At 50.6% G+C, this 19,814-nt stretch overlaps 1 protein-coding gene across 4 annotated transcripts in view; it reads right to left on the bottom strand.

The window, feature by feature from the left end:
- LOC119373622 (uncharacterized) overlaps positions 1-19,814 on the bottom strand; it is a 96,499-nt gene that overhangs the window by 22,773 nt on the left and 53,912 nt on the right. The window contains exons 4-5 of one of the 4 annotated variants that reach the window (XR_005179920.2): positions 14,891-14,977; positions 12,844-12,998 (exon numbers count right to left, since the gene is read on the bottom strand). The exons of 2 other annotated variants lie outside the window; for them this stretch is intronic. Coding sequence is in view for 1 of the 2 variants with exons in the window: in XM_037643672.2 (XP_037499600.1) it covers positions 14,891-14,977 (87 nt within the window). In the remaining variant the exon portion in view is untranslated. The remainder of the gene's footprint in view (positions 1-12,843; positions 12,999-14,890; positions 14,978-19,814) is intronic. One more of the 4 variants, XM_037643672.2, reaches the window with a different exon arrangement.

Below are 19,814 nucleotides of genomic sequence, written 5' to 3'. Positions count from 1 at the left end.
TATTGCCTGTACTGACAGATGGGGCTCCGGGGTATCGCCGGCACAGGTTCACCGAAATAAAAAAAATCACAGCATATCCACGGAGTGAATGATGATGAGTGGGCGAAGCTGCGGAGGTTCATCCGTAAACCGTGAATCTTCCGCGAATTCTGCCCAGTACATCATCACCGACGAGAGATCGGGCGCGTTTATACTAAAGGTTCGATGAGTTATGACGACTTGCAGCTCACTTTAATTTTACATGTACGCTGTGAATTTTCATTGTTTAGAAAACCATTGATTTAGAGAACATCTGGCGTCTTTCGTTAAGCAGCTGGCGTCTTTTCGTTTTGCTTTAGAAACATCTGGCGTTCTTTCGTTTTGCTTTTAGAAAACATCTGGCGTCTTTCGTTGGTTTATTTCATCAATCAACGGCGTTTTGAACAAAATGTTTATTGTTTAATCACGCATAGGAGAAATCTCACCAGGCACTACCTTGGAGGTAAACAATCGCTGCTAATGGGAATGAGACACAGAAGAAGTCGGCTTTTAGCTAACACTTACACTTCTACTTCTACTAACGTTTCCTACTGGAACATGCCAATGGCTGCTAATGGGGAATGAGAGACAGAAGAATTCGGCTTTTAGTTAATGCGCACGCTGCGAATTTTTTATTGTTTAACAACGCACAGGAAAAATCTCCCACCGGCACCACCTTGGAGGTCAAGATCTGGTACTAGCGTTACGACTGGTTACGCACTACTACTACTACTACGACTACGAGGGACGAACGGGTGCCGCCCTAAGGAGCTTCGCCCCTAAAAGTTCCGTCTTAAACATAGCGACTGCTGCCTTCTCCATTATAACGACCACGTGTCAATACTAAGCTTGGAAGAAAAAACATGCCAAAAGTTAAATTGGTCTAGAGTGATGAATTATTCTTTCAGATTTTTATGCTGAGTAAATCCGCCATCATAGGTGATTTATTAGAAGAGGAAACGAAAATCTGTGTTTTATGGCTTCATTTTCCGGTCGTTACTTCAGAAAGTGCATTTATGTGCGGCGCCACGATTTCTGCCTTTTTTTCTGACGCCACGATCTCTGCCGGTTTTTGCCATTGGTTCACTGATATTGCCACGTGCGTTTCTTATTATTACTTTTGCTGTATTCGGTTTTCACCCACAAAGCCTGTCAGCAACGCTCAGCGCAAACCACGCCTCATTGTTCGAGAAGCTTCGTAATTATCGCAGATAGTTTTGTTAAGATTGCGCGCAAAACGCGAACACTGGAGCTTATTCTAGAGATTGCGCAACAACCAGCGATATCACTGGAAATTTCGATAGCGCCTGTATAAAAGCCGGCGCGCTTTACCGCTTGACAGTTGATCCACAGTCGACGCTCTGTTCGCCGCTATCAGGGTATTGCTGTAGTTTGACTTTCAGTTTCGCGGCCACAAGTTGGGCCAAATAAAAAGTTTCATCTCGGACGCGCTGACTGCTACCTTTGTCGACGTCACGACCACAACTACGACGTCGCGGACAACTAACATCCCGACACATGGCAGCCACATGAAATATGCATAGTGCTTGGTTCTGACGTCTACTCGAAGGTGGCAACTGGAAGGATTGATCGCTTAACCAGCGATCTGACGGCCGTGGAGACCAAGTTCGGATGGACTGTTCAGGGAACTATGGAACTCGCAGGAAGTTCAACATCTACCAGCGCGCTATTCCTGAACTGCAACACGACTTCTAGGATGCGGCGTCTTCCTTCTACGATGCGGCGTCTGGACGTCATCGGAGTCGAGTCATCTGATGAGGAAAAGGACAAGGCTCTGCCAGCACTTGATATATTTGAAGAGAGCACTGTGAACTTATCTGAGCGCAACCAAGTGCCGCCGAAGATTAAGAAAGTTCCAGAAATACCTTCTGGCAGCGACAGTCAAACATTAGCCGAGCGCTACATGCTAGTGCAATTCAACAGGTTCAAGGAACAGCCCGAACTCCTGAAGCCGTGCGGCGCAGAAACCAGAGCGTATTTTAGGAAAGAGCAGGCAGAGCGAGTTGAGAAACCACTGCCACAAGAGAATGGGTATTATATGCCTCATATGATGCTATCGCGACAGAGCTTCGTGCCGTATTTGACACTTCACCGCACGCGCTAGGTCATCCCTGCAAGAACGATGTCCTGCTCAAGGGTACAAAGCTCGACGGTGACATTGTGCAGCTAATACTCGCTTTTCAATGCCAAGCAGTACTCAAATGGAAACTCGTGGATGATAGAGCTCCTCGGTGGGGAGGCTGGTCAGACCACTTGATCACATCGACAAACGACGCATTTGGATGGTCACTTGGGCGCAACAGTCTCAACGCCGAGGGCCTCACTACTGTGATCAAGCGGTCAGGCGGTCAAGCTGTCAAGTTCAAGCGGTCATTAACATCGGACCTCTTGTTTATCTTGACTGATGAACTTCAACCGCTGACTCGATCGCACTTCTTGCTCGGAAGACGCGACGTGTACCAAGTGAGGACCTTCTGCGCCACGCGCGCTATCATGAGCGTCTCACAGCGGAGCTACGGATCCGACGGAAGCGGTCGTACCTGCTTTTACTTCAATCCAGTCTTGGGCAGTAACTAGTTACTAGTAACGCGTTACCAGTAACTAGCTACTTTTTTCAGTACCCTGTAATTGTAACTAGTTACTTTTAAGTTAGAGGAACTTGTAACTGTAACACTGTTACTTTTTTACACAGTAACTGTAACGGGAAATCGCGTTACAGTTACTTTTCCATATCCTCTCCACCTTTCCACAACACCGCTCCCCAAGCAGTTTGGGAGACTAAGTTCACGTCCATTTTTTTTCGACATATATTCTTTTGGTCACTTGAGCTGCTAGCGCTGCTCCTGGTGCACCGGTGAATCATTAGGACGTCAAGTTTAAAGTCTCCTTCGTCCGAGGATCCGAGCTAATCGTGTTTGACAGGCGGCTGGAAAGCAGCAGAACGCAAAACGGTTGAGAGCCAGAAATACCGTGAACTAGCGAATAATTTTCTAAAACCTCTTTGGAACTGATTGTAAAAGATTAACTCCGACTCGCAGTTTTTTCTCGCCACCCAACTGCGTTCGCGAGCCAGCGTCATCGCATTGTTTAGGTCAAAGCTATGTCCAGTTGTGCAGCAGTGTTCAAAAAGCTCTGTTTTATAACGCGTTGCATGAGTTGCTTTAGCAATATCCCGCTTGTCAATCATTTCCTTCCCGTTTCGCCGACGTTGGGTCGCGTCGCAATCCCCGCATCGTGCTTGTAGATTTTCACGAACACATGTTCCAAGGAGAGCTTTGCGCACAGCGGACACAGAGCCCTCCGAACAGGGTCTGATACACCTTGAACAAAAGAAATAGACCCAATGGATGTTGTCTTCACTCGTGAAGCACTCCCCGTTCCTCTTCGCATGCGCTTCTAGGTATCGCTAATAAACGTCCTAGGATGATGCTGTCGCTCCAGTGCGTCAACTACGCTTTCCGCTTCTAGTGTCCAAACCTGGAGGCCTACAAAGAAGGTTCAACTGAAATTGAAGACGACACAGCGAGCGACGGAATGAAATATAATAGAAACCTTAAAGTTCAAGAAAGAGCAGAGCGGGTCACTGAACAAACGGGTGTTACGAACGTCTTAGACAGAATCAAGAAGAAAAGGCCATGGGGAGAGCATTTATCGGGTAGGCAAGAATACCATTTGGCATTAGGAGTAACGGACTAGATAACAATAAAAAGCAAATGCCTGATGGGGCGACAGAACGTTAGGTGGGCAGATGAGATTTAGAAGTTAGCGGGAATAACGTGGCCGTAGCAAGCACAGGACCGGCTTGGTTGGCGGAACATGGGATATGCATTTGCCATGCAGTGAGCACAGTCATGCTGATGATTCATCATCAGCCTGACCCATCGACTTGATGATGACGACGTTAATGTGTTAAGTCCTTCAAAACGCACTCTAGACATATGTACCAATACGCGATTATGTAGACTCTAGGAGAAGCTGGCAACATCTGGCGCACAGGGCGGAGGGCAAATGCGTGACCCTCTAACTAGCCGCCGCGCCCAACGCGTGGACATCCTCGCGTGGCGTAATGTGCGGCTAGCCGTCGGTGAGCCTCTGCTTGGCGGTGGCGTCACCAGTACGCGAGCATAGCGGTCAAGCCCACCATGACCACGATTCTAGGTACCAAGTTTATCTTGGCCATTGTTATCGTCATCAGCGTCGCAGCCGGAGACTGTTCTGAAAGCTGATCAAACGCCCTCAACCAATGCACTACACCTACAGTCGGACGCTCACCTACAGTCGTGGCGGCCGTTAATTTGCCAGACGCCACGAGGGAGCAGGAGAAGAGGAGACCAAGAGTGATTACATGGCCATTATCGCTCGTTCTTGTGGCAAAATTGATTGGACGCGTAGTTGGACATCGCGCCACTAATGTGGTTAACGTGAAAACAAGATACCAGACATTCCATGAGTTAATTTAGACCGGAGCTGTCCAACGCTAATACAGCCCTGAGGGGAACCGGTGATAATGATCGACCGAAAACACGGTTCCTTTCGGCTTTGTGTGGACAACCGTCGGCTTAACAATCTCATGTGGAAGGATGCTCATCTGATGCCTAAAGTTTGCTCGATTGTGGGTTATGCCTAACGTTTGCCCTATGTGGTGGATTGTGGCTGGATTGTGGTTAGCTGAGAGAGGCTACATTACCACCCTGGACGCCAGGCATGCTAACCTGGACGTTTGGATGGGATGAGGCTTGCTGATGTCGAAAATACTGCGTTCACCTCTCCTCAGGACCACTAACTGTTCTTGCTTTTCTCGAGCTGCAGCTACTTCACAGAGATTGATGTGCTTATTCGCGGGCAAGTTAAATAGGTAGCTATGAAGTAAATTGATGAAACAGTCACTTTCTGCCGAATAGCCGAGGGACACCTCCGCCACATGAAGGATGCCCTCGAGAGGTTGCATGCCACCGTGCTGACGTTACACCGGAAGAAACCTCAAACAGCTGACAATCGCAGTACGTCATATGCCTTTACAATCCACAGTGGTGGCGTTGTGCCATGCGGTGAGAAGGTACGTTGATTTGTGGAGCCCCCCACGCCGGCGAACATTCAGGGCTTGCGGCGTTGTTGGGCCTGGCGAAGTGCCAGCGAGAGTTCATGTGAAATTCCGCGGACCTCCAGGCGCTTTTGTCCACAGCGTTCCAAAATCAGCACGGTGGGCCTGAGGACCCGAGCCGCAGGGTGCCCTTAAGGCGTCATCCTAAACTGTAGAGACCACAGCCCATCCAAGGCTACCTCCCGTCAACAGGGAGATCAGTGCCGAAGCTGAAGTGAGTGACCTGGGTCTCGGGATGCTACTACTTTGGCAGCATCAGTGGCCTTTCCTAGTCAATCACTCAACGCCGCCGAGCGCAACTACAACGCGATTGGAAGGGGAGGTCTGACTAAAGTTGCTTGCCTCCGGAAGCTCCATTACATTGTCAACGGAGTGCAATTTGTGACGGAAAAAGACCACATTGAGCTTACCTTGCTTAAGCGCTTGCGTCAATCATCAGGGGTCCTCATATTGTTGAAGCGGTACAACCAGAAATGCAGCTGAAACGCCGTGGCTGACGCCTTGTCGCTTTCCCACGCATTTATATGTATAAAGATGTTTATTGGCGGACACTCGGCGAAGATGACCGACAGCGACAGTCAAGGCGGGGCCGACTCTGCGCGAGCTGCGCTCTGTCCGAAGAGGGCAACCCACTAGAAGGGGCCGGAGAGGACGACCCAGTTCATGGTTCCAATAAGCTTCGCTACAATTACTCCGGGTGCGAAAAGGCAGTCGCCTGGCGACCTAACAACTTGTCACAATGAGCGGGTCATGGTACGCCTTGAGGCGCTCCACGTTTACAATGTCGCGCCCTCGACGGCGCATGTCCGAGGATGGATCGGTGGGTTCGATCAGGTAGTTTACAGGCGATGTGCGTTCAACGACACGGTAGGGGCCTTCGTATTTGGGCAGTAGTTTTGAAGAGAGGCCAGGTGCAGTGGTAGGGATCGAGAGCCATACGAGCGCTCCAGGGAGGAACGTCGGCTCAGAAGTGATTCTGTCACCGCTAATGCTCCTCTGTCGCTCTTGGTCATGCGTAGTGAAGCTCTTGGCAAGTTCGCGACACTCTTCAGCAAGTCGGGCGGTAGCAGAAATCGGCGCACACTCAGACCGATCCGGCTTGTATGGAAGGATGTCGATTGTGTGCGAGGGGTGCCTGCCATACAATAAGAAAAAGGGAGAAAAACCAGTGGTGCTCTGAGCGGCGGTATTGTAGGCGTAGGTGGCGAAGGGCAGAATGGCATCCCAATTGGTGTGATCGGCGGCGACGTACATGGAGGGCATGTCGCCGAGCGTACGGTTAAAGCGTTCGGTGAGGCCATTCGTCTGCGGGTGGTAAGCAGTAGTTTTGCGGTGAACAACGTTGCACTCCTTTAGAATGGCTTCGACGACTTCTGACAAGAAGACACGGCCTCGATCACTGAGCAGCTCCTGAGGTGGACCGTGACGTAGCATGAATCGGTGGAGCAGGAAGGAGGCCACATCGCGCGCTGTAGCCGCTGGGAGGGCGGCAGTTTCGGCGTATCGCGTGAGGTGGTCTACAGCGACGATGGCCCAGCGGTTACCAGCGGACGTCAGAGGAAGTGGCCCATACAAATCGATGCCAACACGCCCAAACGGCCGGTCAGGGCAAGGTAGAGGTTGCAGACCTGTCGGCGACAGGTGCGTTGAAGTCTTGCGGCGCTGACAATCGATGCAGGAGCGAACGAACTTCTGCACGTAGCGGTACATCCCTCGCCAAAAGTACCGTTGGCGGATGCGGTGGTAAGTTTTCGATACCCCAGAATGCGCACACTGCGGATCAGAGTGGAACGACTCGCATATGTCAGAACGCAGACTTCGGGGTATTACTAGTAGCCACTGGCGGCCGTCGCCGCTGTAGTTGCGTCGGTGGAGGAGGTCGTCGCGAACGGCGAAATGGTGGACTTGACGACGCAACGCGCGAGTGGGTGGTGTTGCCGACGGATCAGTCAGCAAGTCTATCAGTGAGGCAATCCAGCGATCCTTGCGCTGTTCGGTAGCGATGGTGTGAATGTCGATGGAAGAAACGGCAAGGGGAGACACTGAGCTGTGGGCACTGTCGTCAGGCAAGGGAGAGCGCGACAGGGCGTCGGCGTCAGCATGCTGGCGTCCATTGCGGTACAGTACGCGGATGTCGTAGTCTTGCAGGCGAAGTGCCCAACGGGCGAGACGGCCTGAGGGATCTTTCAATGACGACAACCAGCACAGCGCATGATGGTCGGTGACGACATCAAATTGGCGACAATACAAATAAGGTCGGAACTTCGTAAGGGCCCAGATGATTGCCAGGCATTCTTTCTCCGTGACGGTGTAATTGGTCTCGGCTTTAGTAAGCGCGCGACTTGCATATGCCACGACATATTCCGGAAACCCAGGTTTGCGCTGTGCAAGGACAGCGCCGAGGCCCACACCGCTGGTGTCCGTGTGTACCTCTGTAGGGGCCGCAGGGTCGTAGTGGCGTAGTTTCGGAGGAGACGTCAACAAACGACGGAGCTTCGCGAAAGCGGCGTCGCACTCTGACGACCACGTATTGAGGGGCCCGTTGCTGCCAAGGAGCTTCGTCAGCGGCGATATGATGGTCGCGAAGTTTCGTATGAAGCGCCGAAAGTAGGAGCATAGTCCTACGAAACTGCGCAGTTCATTGACGGACGTAGGTTTGGGGAACTCTGTCACGGCCCGAAGCTTGGCTGGATCGGGGAGAATTCCGTCCTTGGATACGACGTAGCCTAGTATTGTCAGCTGCCGTGCTGCAAATCGGCACTTCTTTAGGTTCAGTTGTAGCCCGGCGTCGCTCAAACGCGTCAAAACAAGCCGCAGGCGTTGAAGATGCGTGGAGAAGTCCGGGGCGAAAACGACGACGTCGTCGAGGTAGCACAGGCACGTGTGCCATTTCAAGTTGCGCAGAACGGTGTCCATCATGCGCTCAAAGGTCGCGGGCGCATTACACAGCCCAAACGGCATGACGTTGAATTCGTACAAGCCGTCGGGTGTGACAAACGCTGTCTTCGGTCGAGCGTCATCAGCCATGGGGACTTGCCAGTACCCTGAGCGCAAATCGAGCGATGAAAAGAATTCTGCTCCTTGCAGGCTGTCAATGGCGTCGTCTATTCGAGGGAGGGGATAAACGTCTTTACGGGTGATCTTATTGAGTCGTCGGTAGTCCACGCAGAACCGCACAGAGCCGTCCTTCTTCGCAACGAGAACGACAGGAGACGCCCATGGGCTGTTTGAGGGTCGAATAACATCGCGGCGAAGCATGTCTTCGACTTGCTCGTTAATTACACGACGCTCTGCAGGAGATACGCGATAGGGACGTTGCCGCAGTGGTGGTTGGGCGCCAGTGTCGATGCGAAGCGTGACAGCAGACGTGCGGCCGAGAGAAGTTTGCGCGACATCGAACGAAGAACGAAATTCTTCCAACAGGCACAGAAGCTGGGAACGCTGGACCGACGTAAGGTTATCAGCAATGGAGGAAGCAAACACGTCAGCGGGTGACGAGTCGGATTTGGTCACAGCACTGAGCGTACGGGAGCTCGCACAGTGCGTGTCACCCGGTGCGTCCATAACTTGTGCGTCTTCGAGGGCTTCCGCTCTGCCGAGACATTCCCCTCGCACCAACGTAACAACGTACGGGAATGGGTTCGTAACGAAAATATCGGTGTCGCCCTGAGTGACTTGCACGGTCGCAAATGGCACCAGCAAACCTTTCCTGGTGAAAACGCGGTCAGAGGGAGAAAGGAGTGCAACGGTGTCGGAGAGACCGGTGCAATAGACGGGGACAGCCGTTGACGAGTTTGCAGGAACTGTTGTGTCGTCTTTGACGAGTACCTTGGTCGCAGCCGATGGACTATTCGCCGGCGTCAAATTGGAGAATGGTGAGAGCTCTATTTCGGCTGGTGCGCAACGAATTACGGCATCGTGGCGAGCGAGAAAATCCCAACCCAGGATGACGTCGTGAGAGCATGAAGAAATGATGATGAATTCGACGGCGTACAGAGCGTCCTGAATGACGACACGGGCTGTGCACACCGCTGTCGGGTGAATACTTTGGGCGCTGGCTGTACGGAGGGAGAGCCCGGAAAGCGGCGTCGTCACTTTTCGTAGTAGTCGGCTAAATTTAGCGTCCATAACGGATACGGCAGCTCCAGTGTCCACAAGGGCCAATGTGCGCATGCCATCTACAAACACGTCTACTACGTTCGATGGGCTTTGCTGAGGGCTTTGGCAGTTCGATAGCGTCGCAGCCCTTGCCTCTTGGACTGCGACGACTAGTTTTCCTGGTCGCGCGCGACTGGACGGGGCCGCATCGGTGACAGTGAGCGGCGTCTTGGGGACGGCGAACGGCGGGTAGATGGAGACGGGCGTGACGTCGGTGACATAGGCGGCGGCGGCTCGTAGTATGGGCGGCTGGACTGGCTGGTGACGGTCGATCCGAATCGAGGCGCCTGCATGCGATTGCAATAGCGGGCGACGTGACCGGCGCAACCGCACGCAAAGCAGATGGGGCGGTTGTCGGAAGTGCGCCATCGGCTTGCCGGGCTAGATCCCATCCATGTCGCAGGACGCGAGGGACGGGGTGGCTGATGATATGACTGCATGGTGGGCTGCAGTCGTGGCGTATGGATGACGTCGGCGTACGCAGCCGGCACACTCTCTTCGAAGGCCTGAGGCCTTGCGACGGCTCGAGCGTAAGTATGTGGGGGAACCACAGGAATCGCTGTAGGCGGCCTGGCGACAACTTGCGCGTAACTGAGCGGCATAGTCGCCCGAGGGGGCTGGTGGTATTCCGGCATGACCTCTGCGATCCTGCTCAATAGCCCGGCGTAGGGGAGGCAGCAGTGTGCTCGACGGCTGTTCAACAGGCTGCGGGTGAGCGAAGGCCAGTAGAGAGAACTGGCGGGCAATCTCCTCGCGCACGAAGGACTTGATTTCGGCGAGCAAGACGGAGTGGTCCAAAATGGCCGACATGCCAGCGAGATCGGCGTCGCGTGATGGAGGTCGACGCGTCATCAGCCGCTGCCGGCGCAGCTCCTCGTAGCTTTGGCACAGTGTGATGACCTCAGCCACAGTGCTAGGGTTTTTCGCGAGCAACATGGTGAAGGCATCGTCGTCGATGCCTTTCATGACGTTCCGGATCTTGTCAGACTCAGGCATGGTCGCATTGGCTTTCTTGCACAAGTCCAGGACGTCTTCAATATAACTCGTGAAAGACTCGCCGGACTGCTGGGCTCGTTCACGCAAACGCTGTTCAGCTTGCAGCTTACGAACGGCAGGGCGGCCAAACACGTCGACGATGGCGGTCTTGAAAGCGGACCACGTAGTGAAATCGGAAGCGTGGTTGTTGTACCAGAGGCTTGCGACACCCGCGAGGTAGAAAACCAGGTTGCTTAGTTTTCCAGCCTCGTCCCATTTATTGGGTACGCTGACACGCTCGTAAATCGCGAGCCAGTCCTCGACGTCGGTGCCATCCGCGCCGGTGAAAACAGGAGGGTCGCGGATACGGGGGACACCGGGACAGGATGTCGGTGCAGGGGGAGGCGTTTGCTGGGCGGCATCTTGAGTCATGGTAGAGGGCACGGCACGGGATCGCAGCTCCAAGGGCATTGAATGCTGACCGTAGTTGTTGGAAGGGCACAGCACTCTCCACCAAATTATAAAGATGTTTATTGGCGGACACTCGGCGAAGATGACCGACAGCGACAGTCAAGGCGGGGCCGACTCTGCGCGAGCTGCGCTCTGTCCGAAGAGGGCAACCCACTAGAAGGGGCCGGAGAGGACGACCCACTTCATGGTTCCAATAAGCTTCGCTACATATGCTATACTTTAGTCCGCCACTCCCGATAGCCACCGCACCCACTAGCCACAGGAGCATGTAGGTCAAATTACTCGAAGGACGCCAAATCGTACCCAGTAGAGACCGCAGCCTGCGTGTCATATGACTCATGAATCGAGCAGCACCAAATCGTACCCAGCACAGACCGGAGCTCCTGACTGCAATTACTGGGAAGGCGAAAACCCTGACGACAAGGTGGCTCTCGAGTCGTCCTTCGCGCTGAGGACACATACCTGGTAGACTTTCAATGCCGCCCGTATTGTCTTCAACAGGGAATAGATTCCCAGGGCACAGCAAAAACGACTCATTATGCCAAGAAAGTGTTGGCGGGCTCAGAAAGTTTGCGCTAGTCCGCCTGTACAATGAGTTACCAGGAGTCCACGCCGAGTGCGAGACAGCTGGTAATACTGCGGGTATTGTTGAACTTGTGTGTGCTTGACGCCGGTGTAGTTCTTCTGCGCTACATCCTATTTCAAGGAACTCACCGGAAGCCAATCAAGGTGGTGATACACAGCAATTTAATGAATGCCACCCTCGGCTGTTTCCACGATTCGTGGTTGGGCGGTGATTTTCAAAACCTATGCCGCTCTTCCGTGATCGACGCGAACGACAGAAACTGATTTCCTCTACTGAAGGAATGCATAAAAAGCCATTAACTGATGAGGTTGTGTTGGGTCCTTGGCCTGACGCCAACAGCACAACTGTGGTCATAAGAGCGGTCGCAGCTTTCCTACAAGCCACTGGACTGGATGCGTGGCTATAGCACTGCGCCACCTATACTCGGGGACAACTTTGTGCGGCAATGAAGGGAAAGCTACAGAGCCACAATGCTCGTATCCTACCGCTAATGAATGTAGTTCCACAATTGCGTCCGTTTTTTCTGCGTGAGATATATAAAATACTCCTTCATTTTCTACATGTAGCTTTTTGAGACAGAACGTAGCGCTCACAAGCGAGATATTTGTATTGTGTTTACTTTATACGTTGTCACTTTGCGTTTCTGCGTGCGTGAAAAAGTCGCGCCTTTTACCCGTACCCTATAGACGCAGCGTTCGCGTCGAAATGAAACGCTAGCCATCACTTTCCACGGCGTTACGAGACGCCCGCCAAACCGGACTACTTCGCGTAGCAGTACATGTGCAGACGCTCCGCCCCCGTAGCTTTCCCTTCATTGCCACAGAAAGTTGTCCCCGAGTATAGATGGGACTGTACATACACACCTCCCTCACATACCATCGTCATCCATCATTCTTTTTTCTCCCCGTTCCCCACCCCTGGTGTAGAGTAGCAGGCTAGAGCTTACTGTGGCCTGTGGCATTACGAAAGCGTCCAAGAAGCTAGCGTGGCAACTTCTTTGTGGAGGAAGTATTTTCATCGCGAAACAAACCAGGACGAAAGACCGAGCAACAAAGAGACACAGGTGATAATTCTTTATCGTTGGTTTTGTGCTGAAATGACGTCCTGAACAACATAAGCGAACTAACTCACGTAAGGCTATTGCTAAGCCACGTTTGTCTCCTGGATAACACAGGTCTCGAAATGAATTGCCATTTTCGCCTTCGCAAATATGACATCCGCAATCTCGAAAAAGTTAACACAGGTTTTTACCCTCTTCGGCTTTCCGGCAGAGTTGAACACGGACAAAACGTATTTTACGGCCAAGGTTATTTTGGAAGCGTGTGCAGCCTTTGGCGTTAAGTAAAGCAATACAGCTACGTATCACACTACAGCCAACCCGAAAGAACGGGTAAACTAGAACATCAAAACCATGTTGACAACCTTTACGCAGCAACACATGCATTGGGGTGTAGTCTGAACGAGATAGGCTACTCTTTGCAGTCTACACTAAATAGTTAGACATGGCACTCACCTGGTTTTCTCAACTTCGGCATTGAGTGGTATAACCTCACAGATTTCGTTCGGCGGAATGACCGCAGAGCGTGCGTCACGAAAACCGGCCCTTCTGGCAATGAGGTGGAACTGCGCTCTCGGGTGAATGCGCTCCTCGTCCTGGTGCGTTCAAACCTGGCAAAAGCGCCAGATTGACAGAAGTCTGAGTACGAACGTTCTTCGACGGTTGAATCAGGAATCGCACTACCCTGTCTGCGATCTTGTCTTCAGGTCCAATCACGTCTTATGTAATGCGGCTAAAGGCATCCCGGTCGGCCAAGTGTTTGGACGCATACACACTGCACATCAACTTGTCGCCTCTGGTGTACAAGCTGGCTGACTGTCAAGGAAAACAGGCCGATGGTTCATTTCAGACCTCAAACCTTTCGTTGCCCACAGCAGCGACCAGTGAGTCGTGTCAACACCAACGCCATGGGGTGCCGATATCGACGGTCCATTTTCGCATTTGGCGAGACACCTATGGCTTTCTATGTAAAAAGCGACGGATACGTTTTCATTGGTGACACGAGTGTTACATAGTCGAGTCATTCAGGGGCGTAGCCAGAAATTTTTTTCGGGGGGGGGGGGGTGGAGGGTTCAACCGTACATTATGTATGTTCCTGCGTGCTTTTGTATGTGTGCGTGTATATATGCGCTAGCAAAATTGAAAAATTTCGGGGAAGGGGGGTTAGAACCCCCCCCCCCCAACCCCCTGGAGTCATTCTATTAGGTTCGCATACTCCTACAGCTGCGCAGCTTCCCGAAAACTCCATTTTGGAGGTAAAGTAGGGGGGGGGGGTCAAAAGTTCTAGGCCGCTTTCTCATGTAATTCTTATAGCAATGCGGCCAGGGAACATTGGAATACCCCTGTACCTGACACGCAACCTAGTGCAATGACAAAGAGAGCACAGTAGCATCTTCACAGTTTCGTCGACTGAGCGCGTTTTAAATGCGATTTTTGTCAGATACTTTACATGAAAGATCTCTTCCTCCAAGGGAACACAAATCTCAAGCATTACAAATGGCATCCATATCCTTCTCTTGAACAGTATATTTGCTGGCTTCAAGCAAGTGTTTCGCTTTGTTGTACAACGCGTAGTTAACTTGACCAGCGTTGGAAATGCTTAAAAGCGTTCTACGACGTTTTCTTCGCATTCTTCGCGATTGGTTGCCGTGACACCATATGTTTTCTGACAGCTGGTGCGAACAATGGATTGTTTTTTCTTACGATGCATCTCGAAACAAAGGGAAAGTGCTTACATTACTTATGCTTTGTGAAATTGCTTCATTCCGACTTCTCACGTATGCATTCACTTCGGGCTGTAACTGGCGGTGTGCCTCGCCATAATTGCTTAATCCCCGAATTTTCTTTATTGCCACGCACGCTTATTTCTGTATTTTGAAAATATTGTTTTGAGCACGCAAGGATGTTTGCAGAACTTCGAGACCACTTTAAAATGTTGTATATGCTTGCGCACACGACGCACGGATTCTTTCTAGTGAAGCTAATCGCAAGCAAGAACGATAACGCTCCAAGTGTCTATCACTCATGCATAAAACACGCCCTGTTCCGACGACCTAAACTATTTTTTGACGGCCGGCGGTTGTTGTCGCTGCTATCGTTCATCTTTGAGCGTTGTCTTTTGCTGGGCACAAGTTCACACGACAAACTGTACAGCCGTTCTAGGCTTGGGTTCTGTGCACTTCGTCATAACAACCTCATGACCGTCTGGGTTCCAGTTCATATAGCCCTATTATACATACCCTCAAAAAACAGGGTTGTTTTGCTTTGTTATGTTCATAATTTTAACTCTTGAATTTGCCCTATGCCTAAGGACTGGCACCCCTTGAATATTTTTCTTTTCTGCTGCATTTTAGTACGACTGTTCTTTTGAGTAGTAAGCCTTATTTTCCGTTTTTCGAGTGAACAAAAGTACACCCTTACTAAATCAAGCCTACAGCTCTTGACCGAAATTAAAAAATAAATAAATGCAGTGATGAAATAATTAATAAAACTTGCGTACTACCTGTCTCAGTATTCGATTCTTTAATTATAGCACATCGGCCTTGTGGAGGCCTATACAGTAAAGTTTCAGTATGCTTATTATTACTGTCTGCAAATGAAAAAAAAAAGAAATGCAGTATAGTAAATGATCTAACAATTGCAACAGAGGTGATAATTGGAAGATGCAAAAGCAAAGTTTCGGACTTACAATTTAAGCAGCACACAAAAGAACAAATGTTTGCTCACAAGGCAACAATTATATTGTAGTAAACACTATGCAAGTTCAGTTTCTAATAATGACTTGAACGTAAACCAAATTCTCCTTTTTAACTGATTTCTCGTATGTGCCATTGAAACATTATGGGTATAAGAAAGAAGCTTACGGCAATCATAAAGTCAAGGAAATGGATTCATAAGAAAAACGTTGGCGAACTCTAACCGGAGCGTTCTTTGAGAGCGGTCTAAGCTACGAATAAGCGTAGAGTTTTATTCTAGGAAACTTCGTGGATGCAACTTTTATTGGAACGATTTTATCGCCGTCACCGGCAGGCGCCTTTAATTTTCCTTCTTACGTTTGCGTTCCCCATGAGCGGCCCCATAGAATGCGCATACGGTGACCACCGAAGAGTATGTTGGGAGTAAAACATTCACAAAATTACAGTTTTTCATGTGTGCAATCTGCAATGTCTGCTTTACATGTTATCGTCGGGAGGATTTTAAATGCGAAGCAATTCTCAGCGAAATCAAGACACTTTGAGCGTTTCTATCTATCTCTCTATCTATCTAGCCGCCTAAGTCTTGGTGCTCTCGCGATCGCCTCATTAACTTGGTGCAGACAAAAACTGCCATGAGAGGGTAAGAGGAATTGATGAGTACGACTGTCTGCTCATGACATGAATAACGTGAAAATCCTGTACGCGACAGGATTTCCTGTCCACTCCTCCAGACACGTGTGTCACATACACGTTTACCACGGGCCACGGTGTACGGCTATGTGCCACAGATGATTTACAGCTTATATCTATCCAGGAACGGCAAGAACAAACATTGGTAATTTCATTGAGAGTGCGTTATGAAAAACCGACGTCGGCGGCGTTGACCCGGCGAATGCAAAGAATAAAAATTAGGGTCCCAGCAGGAATCTATCCAAGCCATTCTGCGTGACAGTGAGGTATTCAGCCACAGTGCCACGGTAGGTCTACAAACTGCTTTGGAGAGGCACCATATGGAGGCGTGATGTCGGTGCAACGTCAGTTTTGGTTGTGGTGCTGGCTATCCCATTTTATAACAAAGGAATAAGCGCTACATATGAACTCATACGATACAAGCGTCATCTCAATAAGCGTCTGTAGTTCCAGTGTAGGCTCTGCTTAAATAGGATTCTGATAACCATTACATTTGTATTCATATGATTCAGCATGCTATATTCAAGCATCGCTCGACCCCGCATGAATACGCTAACACAAGTTACCTATGATGTTCCCATCATCGCTCCGTAAAGTGCACTTAGTTTCGATAATACCTATGTAGGTGCCGTAACGTGAGTGCTGACGTTACGTCAGACCATAAGCTACCCTTTAACGCCAGTGTTGTCGACGTGCCCGGTAAGCGCACGATGTGCACACAACTACTTCACTTACAAAAACACGTCGATCCACCTCGTAAAGCTTGGCAAGCCAAAAAATGCATCATAGAACTTCTCGCTGACTGCTTCGCATTAACCCAGTTGCCACAAGCCTTAGGATCTGTCGAATGTTTTAAAGACGATAGTCTTTCTTGGGATACTTTAACGCAGAAATTTTGGTCTGTCTGTCTCTCTCACGCACTTGCTGAACGCCTAGCCATCTTCAACTGGTAGCTGCGTTCATACATATGAACATTGTCGATAAAAAAGAAAATATTACGCATATCTAAGGCGCACCATCAATAGGTCAGTATTAGGTGGTGTGTTCCGTTACTAGAAAATACATAGATACGTAATTCTAAAGACCCTAGTGTTTTTAGGCTGCGCTGAAAATCCGACGCTATGTACGAAAAAGCCCTCTGCCGACGATATGGGGCTGCCACCTGGCAGTGGCCCTGGTAACATCATCAGGCGTGGCCGCGGAAGAGACCAGGACTCATCTAGGACGGCCGGCAGAAGACTATCGTCTTTCGACGACATTTGCAGCGAAGCACGCAGATACGCGGCCAATCTTTTTTTATTACATTGCCACGAAATTCTTCAACGAAGGCCCCGTAAAAGATGTCTTGTAGGCGCTCTTGTTTTGCGACAGTGCTACAACAAAGTTGACTTGTTTAGATTATTTATGTGTTGTAAGCGTGGTGGTGTAGTCCGCGAGGTGAAAAAGTATCCTTCTAAGCATAGAACCCTGTTTCGAAGCCCAGCAATGACACGGGAATTTCTATTGTAATATAGTTTTTCTTCATAGACACAAGTAATGAAACCAAGAAACGATTAAGCCAATGAAAGCATAGGGGACAATATTTGTATTTTTTGCTTTAATGTAATGCCCTTGGCTTAGGTTGAAAGTAATTAAAGTGGACGAAAAATCACCCTTCGAAGCCCCTCGAACAAGTGTCATCATTTCCTACTTTTTTGTTTATAGTGACTCATTCCTCTGATATGACCGAAGAACTGACGGGCATACTGTTTTCACGCATATTGTTGTCCGCGATAACCTCGTAGTCTAGAGCGCCGAGTCGTCGAAGCACCTTGTATGGCGAGAAGTATCGCCGGAGAAGTTTTTCACAGTGTCCACGTCGGCGTATCGGTGTCCACACCGCCACACGTTCACCGGGCTGGCATTCCATATGGTGTCACCGAAGATTATAGTGACGACTGTTGGTCCTCTGCTGGTTCTTGATACGCAGGCGGGCGAGCTGTCGACCTTCTTCGGCACGTTGTAAATTAGTGGCGACGTCGAGATTGTGTTCGTCGGTGGTAGCTGGCAGCATTCCGTCGAGCGTCGTTGCGGGGCTCCTTCCGTAGACCAACTTGTACGGCAGCAGATGCGTCCTTTCTTGTACGGTCGTGTTGTATGCGAAGGTCACGTACAGAAGTATCATATCCCACGTCTTGTGCTCGAAGTCGACGTACGTGGCCAGCATGTCGGCGATGGTCTTGTTTAACGCTCGGAGACACCATTGGTCTGAGGGTGGTAGGCGGTTGTCGGCGGTGGCTTCTCTGGCTCTACCTCAAGATTGCCTGAGTTAGATCCGCAGTAAAGGCCGTACCTCCGTCGGTGATGATGACCTCAGGGGCGCCATGACGCAGGACGACATCTTCAACGAAGAACTTCGCTACCTCCGCGGCACTGCCTCTAGGTAAGGCCCCTGTTTCATCGCAGCGGGTGAGGTAGTCGGTAGCTGCATACCGATTTGCTGGAACGGTTGGTGAGGTGGTTCGATCAACTGAAAAAAGCCTGCTTGTCTTGTCGGCGGTGTCTTGAGTCACTGATGTTCTCGGCATGTCCTTATGTAGCGGGCGATGTCAGCGGCAAGGCGCGATTAGTAGTACTTTTTCTGTATACCTGCGAGCGTGCGAGAAGCACCGAGGTGTCCAGCCGCCGCGTCGTCGTGTAAGGCCGCAAGGACGTCTGGTCTGAATGCTGAAGGCATCAAGAGAAAGTAGTTGGCTCGAAGGGGCGACAAGTTGTTTAGGAGAACGCCATTCGCGCAAGAAAGACGACGCCAGTCCTCGCTTGAATGCCTTCGGAACAACGGCAGTCCAGCCCTCGCGATATTCCACAAGGCTTCTGAGTTCCGGATCGGCTAGCTGTCGTTCGGCGAAGTGGTCATCACTTATGGTTCCGAAGAAGCAGTCATCATCCTAATTGTCCTCCGGCGGTGGATCGATGGGGGCATGAGACAGGCAGTCATTGCCGCAGTGTTTTCTTCCGGACTTGTGAACGAGAGTAATGTCGGATTCTTGAAGTCTCAGGCTCCACCGTGCAAAGCGACCTGACGGATCATTCAAGATAGCTAGCCAACAGAAGGCGTGGTGGTCGCTCACAACTTTGAAGGGCCTGCCGTAGAGGTAGAGGCGAAACTTCGATGTAGCCGAGATGATGGCCAGGCACTCCTTTTTTGTCGTGCAGTAGCTCGTTTCTGCCTTCGATAGTGACCAGTTAGCATAACTGATGACCCTTTCCAGTCCATCAGTCTTCTGCACAAGGAAGGCGCTGTGCGCTACGCTGCTTGCGTCGGTGTGGATTTCCGTATGGGCATATTCGTCGATATGCGCTAGCGTGGGAGTCATCTCAAGGCGTCGTTTCGGTTCTTGAAATGCTCCTTTTTGGGCCGTTTTCCACTTGAATGGCACGTCAGTCTTCCTGAGGTGCGTGAGCGGCTCGGCTATTTGTGAAAATCCCTTGAAGAAGCATCTGTAGTAGGCGCAGAAGTCCGGAAATCGGCGTACGTTCTTCTTGTCGGTGGGTGCCGGGAAGGCAGCGATGGTAGCTGTTTTCTGCGAGTCTGGGCGAACACCATCCTTGCTGATCATGTGACCTAAAAACAAGAGTTACTCGTACGCAAAGCACCACTTTTCAGTCTTCAAGGTGAGTCCGGAGGTCTTGATTGCTTGAAGTATGGCTTCAAAGCGGCGGAAGTGTTCGTTGAAATTTGAGGCAGACAGAACGACGTCGTCCATGTACACGAGGCATGTCTGCCACTTCAAGCCGGCCAGTGCTGTATGCATAATGCGTTTAAAAGTCGCCGGTGGCACGCAATGATCAAAGGGCATGACCTTCAACTCCAGCAGGCCGTCTGATGTTATAAAGGCAGTCTTTGCTCCAAATCTGTCGTCGAAGGCGTGTGGCAATATTCTACATAGGTCACCACGCCATGAAGGCATCCCGTAGCCGTTCAACAGGAACAAGAGTGCAAATAATATTATTGGGGAATTACAGAGCCTCGTTCTTAGTTTGCATCGAAGGAAGAGATAG

This window comes from Rhipicephalus sanguineus, chromosome 11 (genome assembly GCF_013339695.2).
Source record: "Rhipicephalus sanguineus isolate Rsan-2018 chromosome 11, BIME_Rsan_1.4, whole genome shotgun sequence".
NCBI classification, from domain to species: domain Eukaryota; kingdom Metazoa; phylum Arthropoda; class Arachnida; order Ixodida; family Ixodidae; genus Rhipicephalus; species Rhipicephalus sanguineus.
Note: the sequence above shows the minus strand (reverse complement) of the source record. Positions and strands in the feature narration are given on the sequence as shown.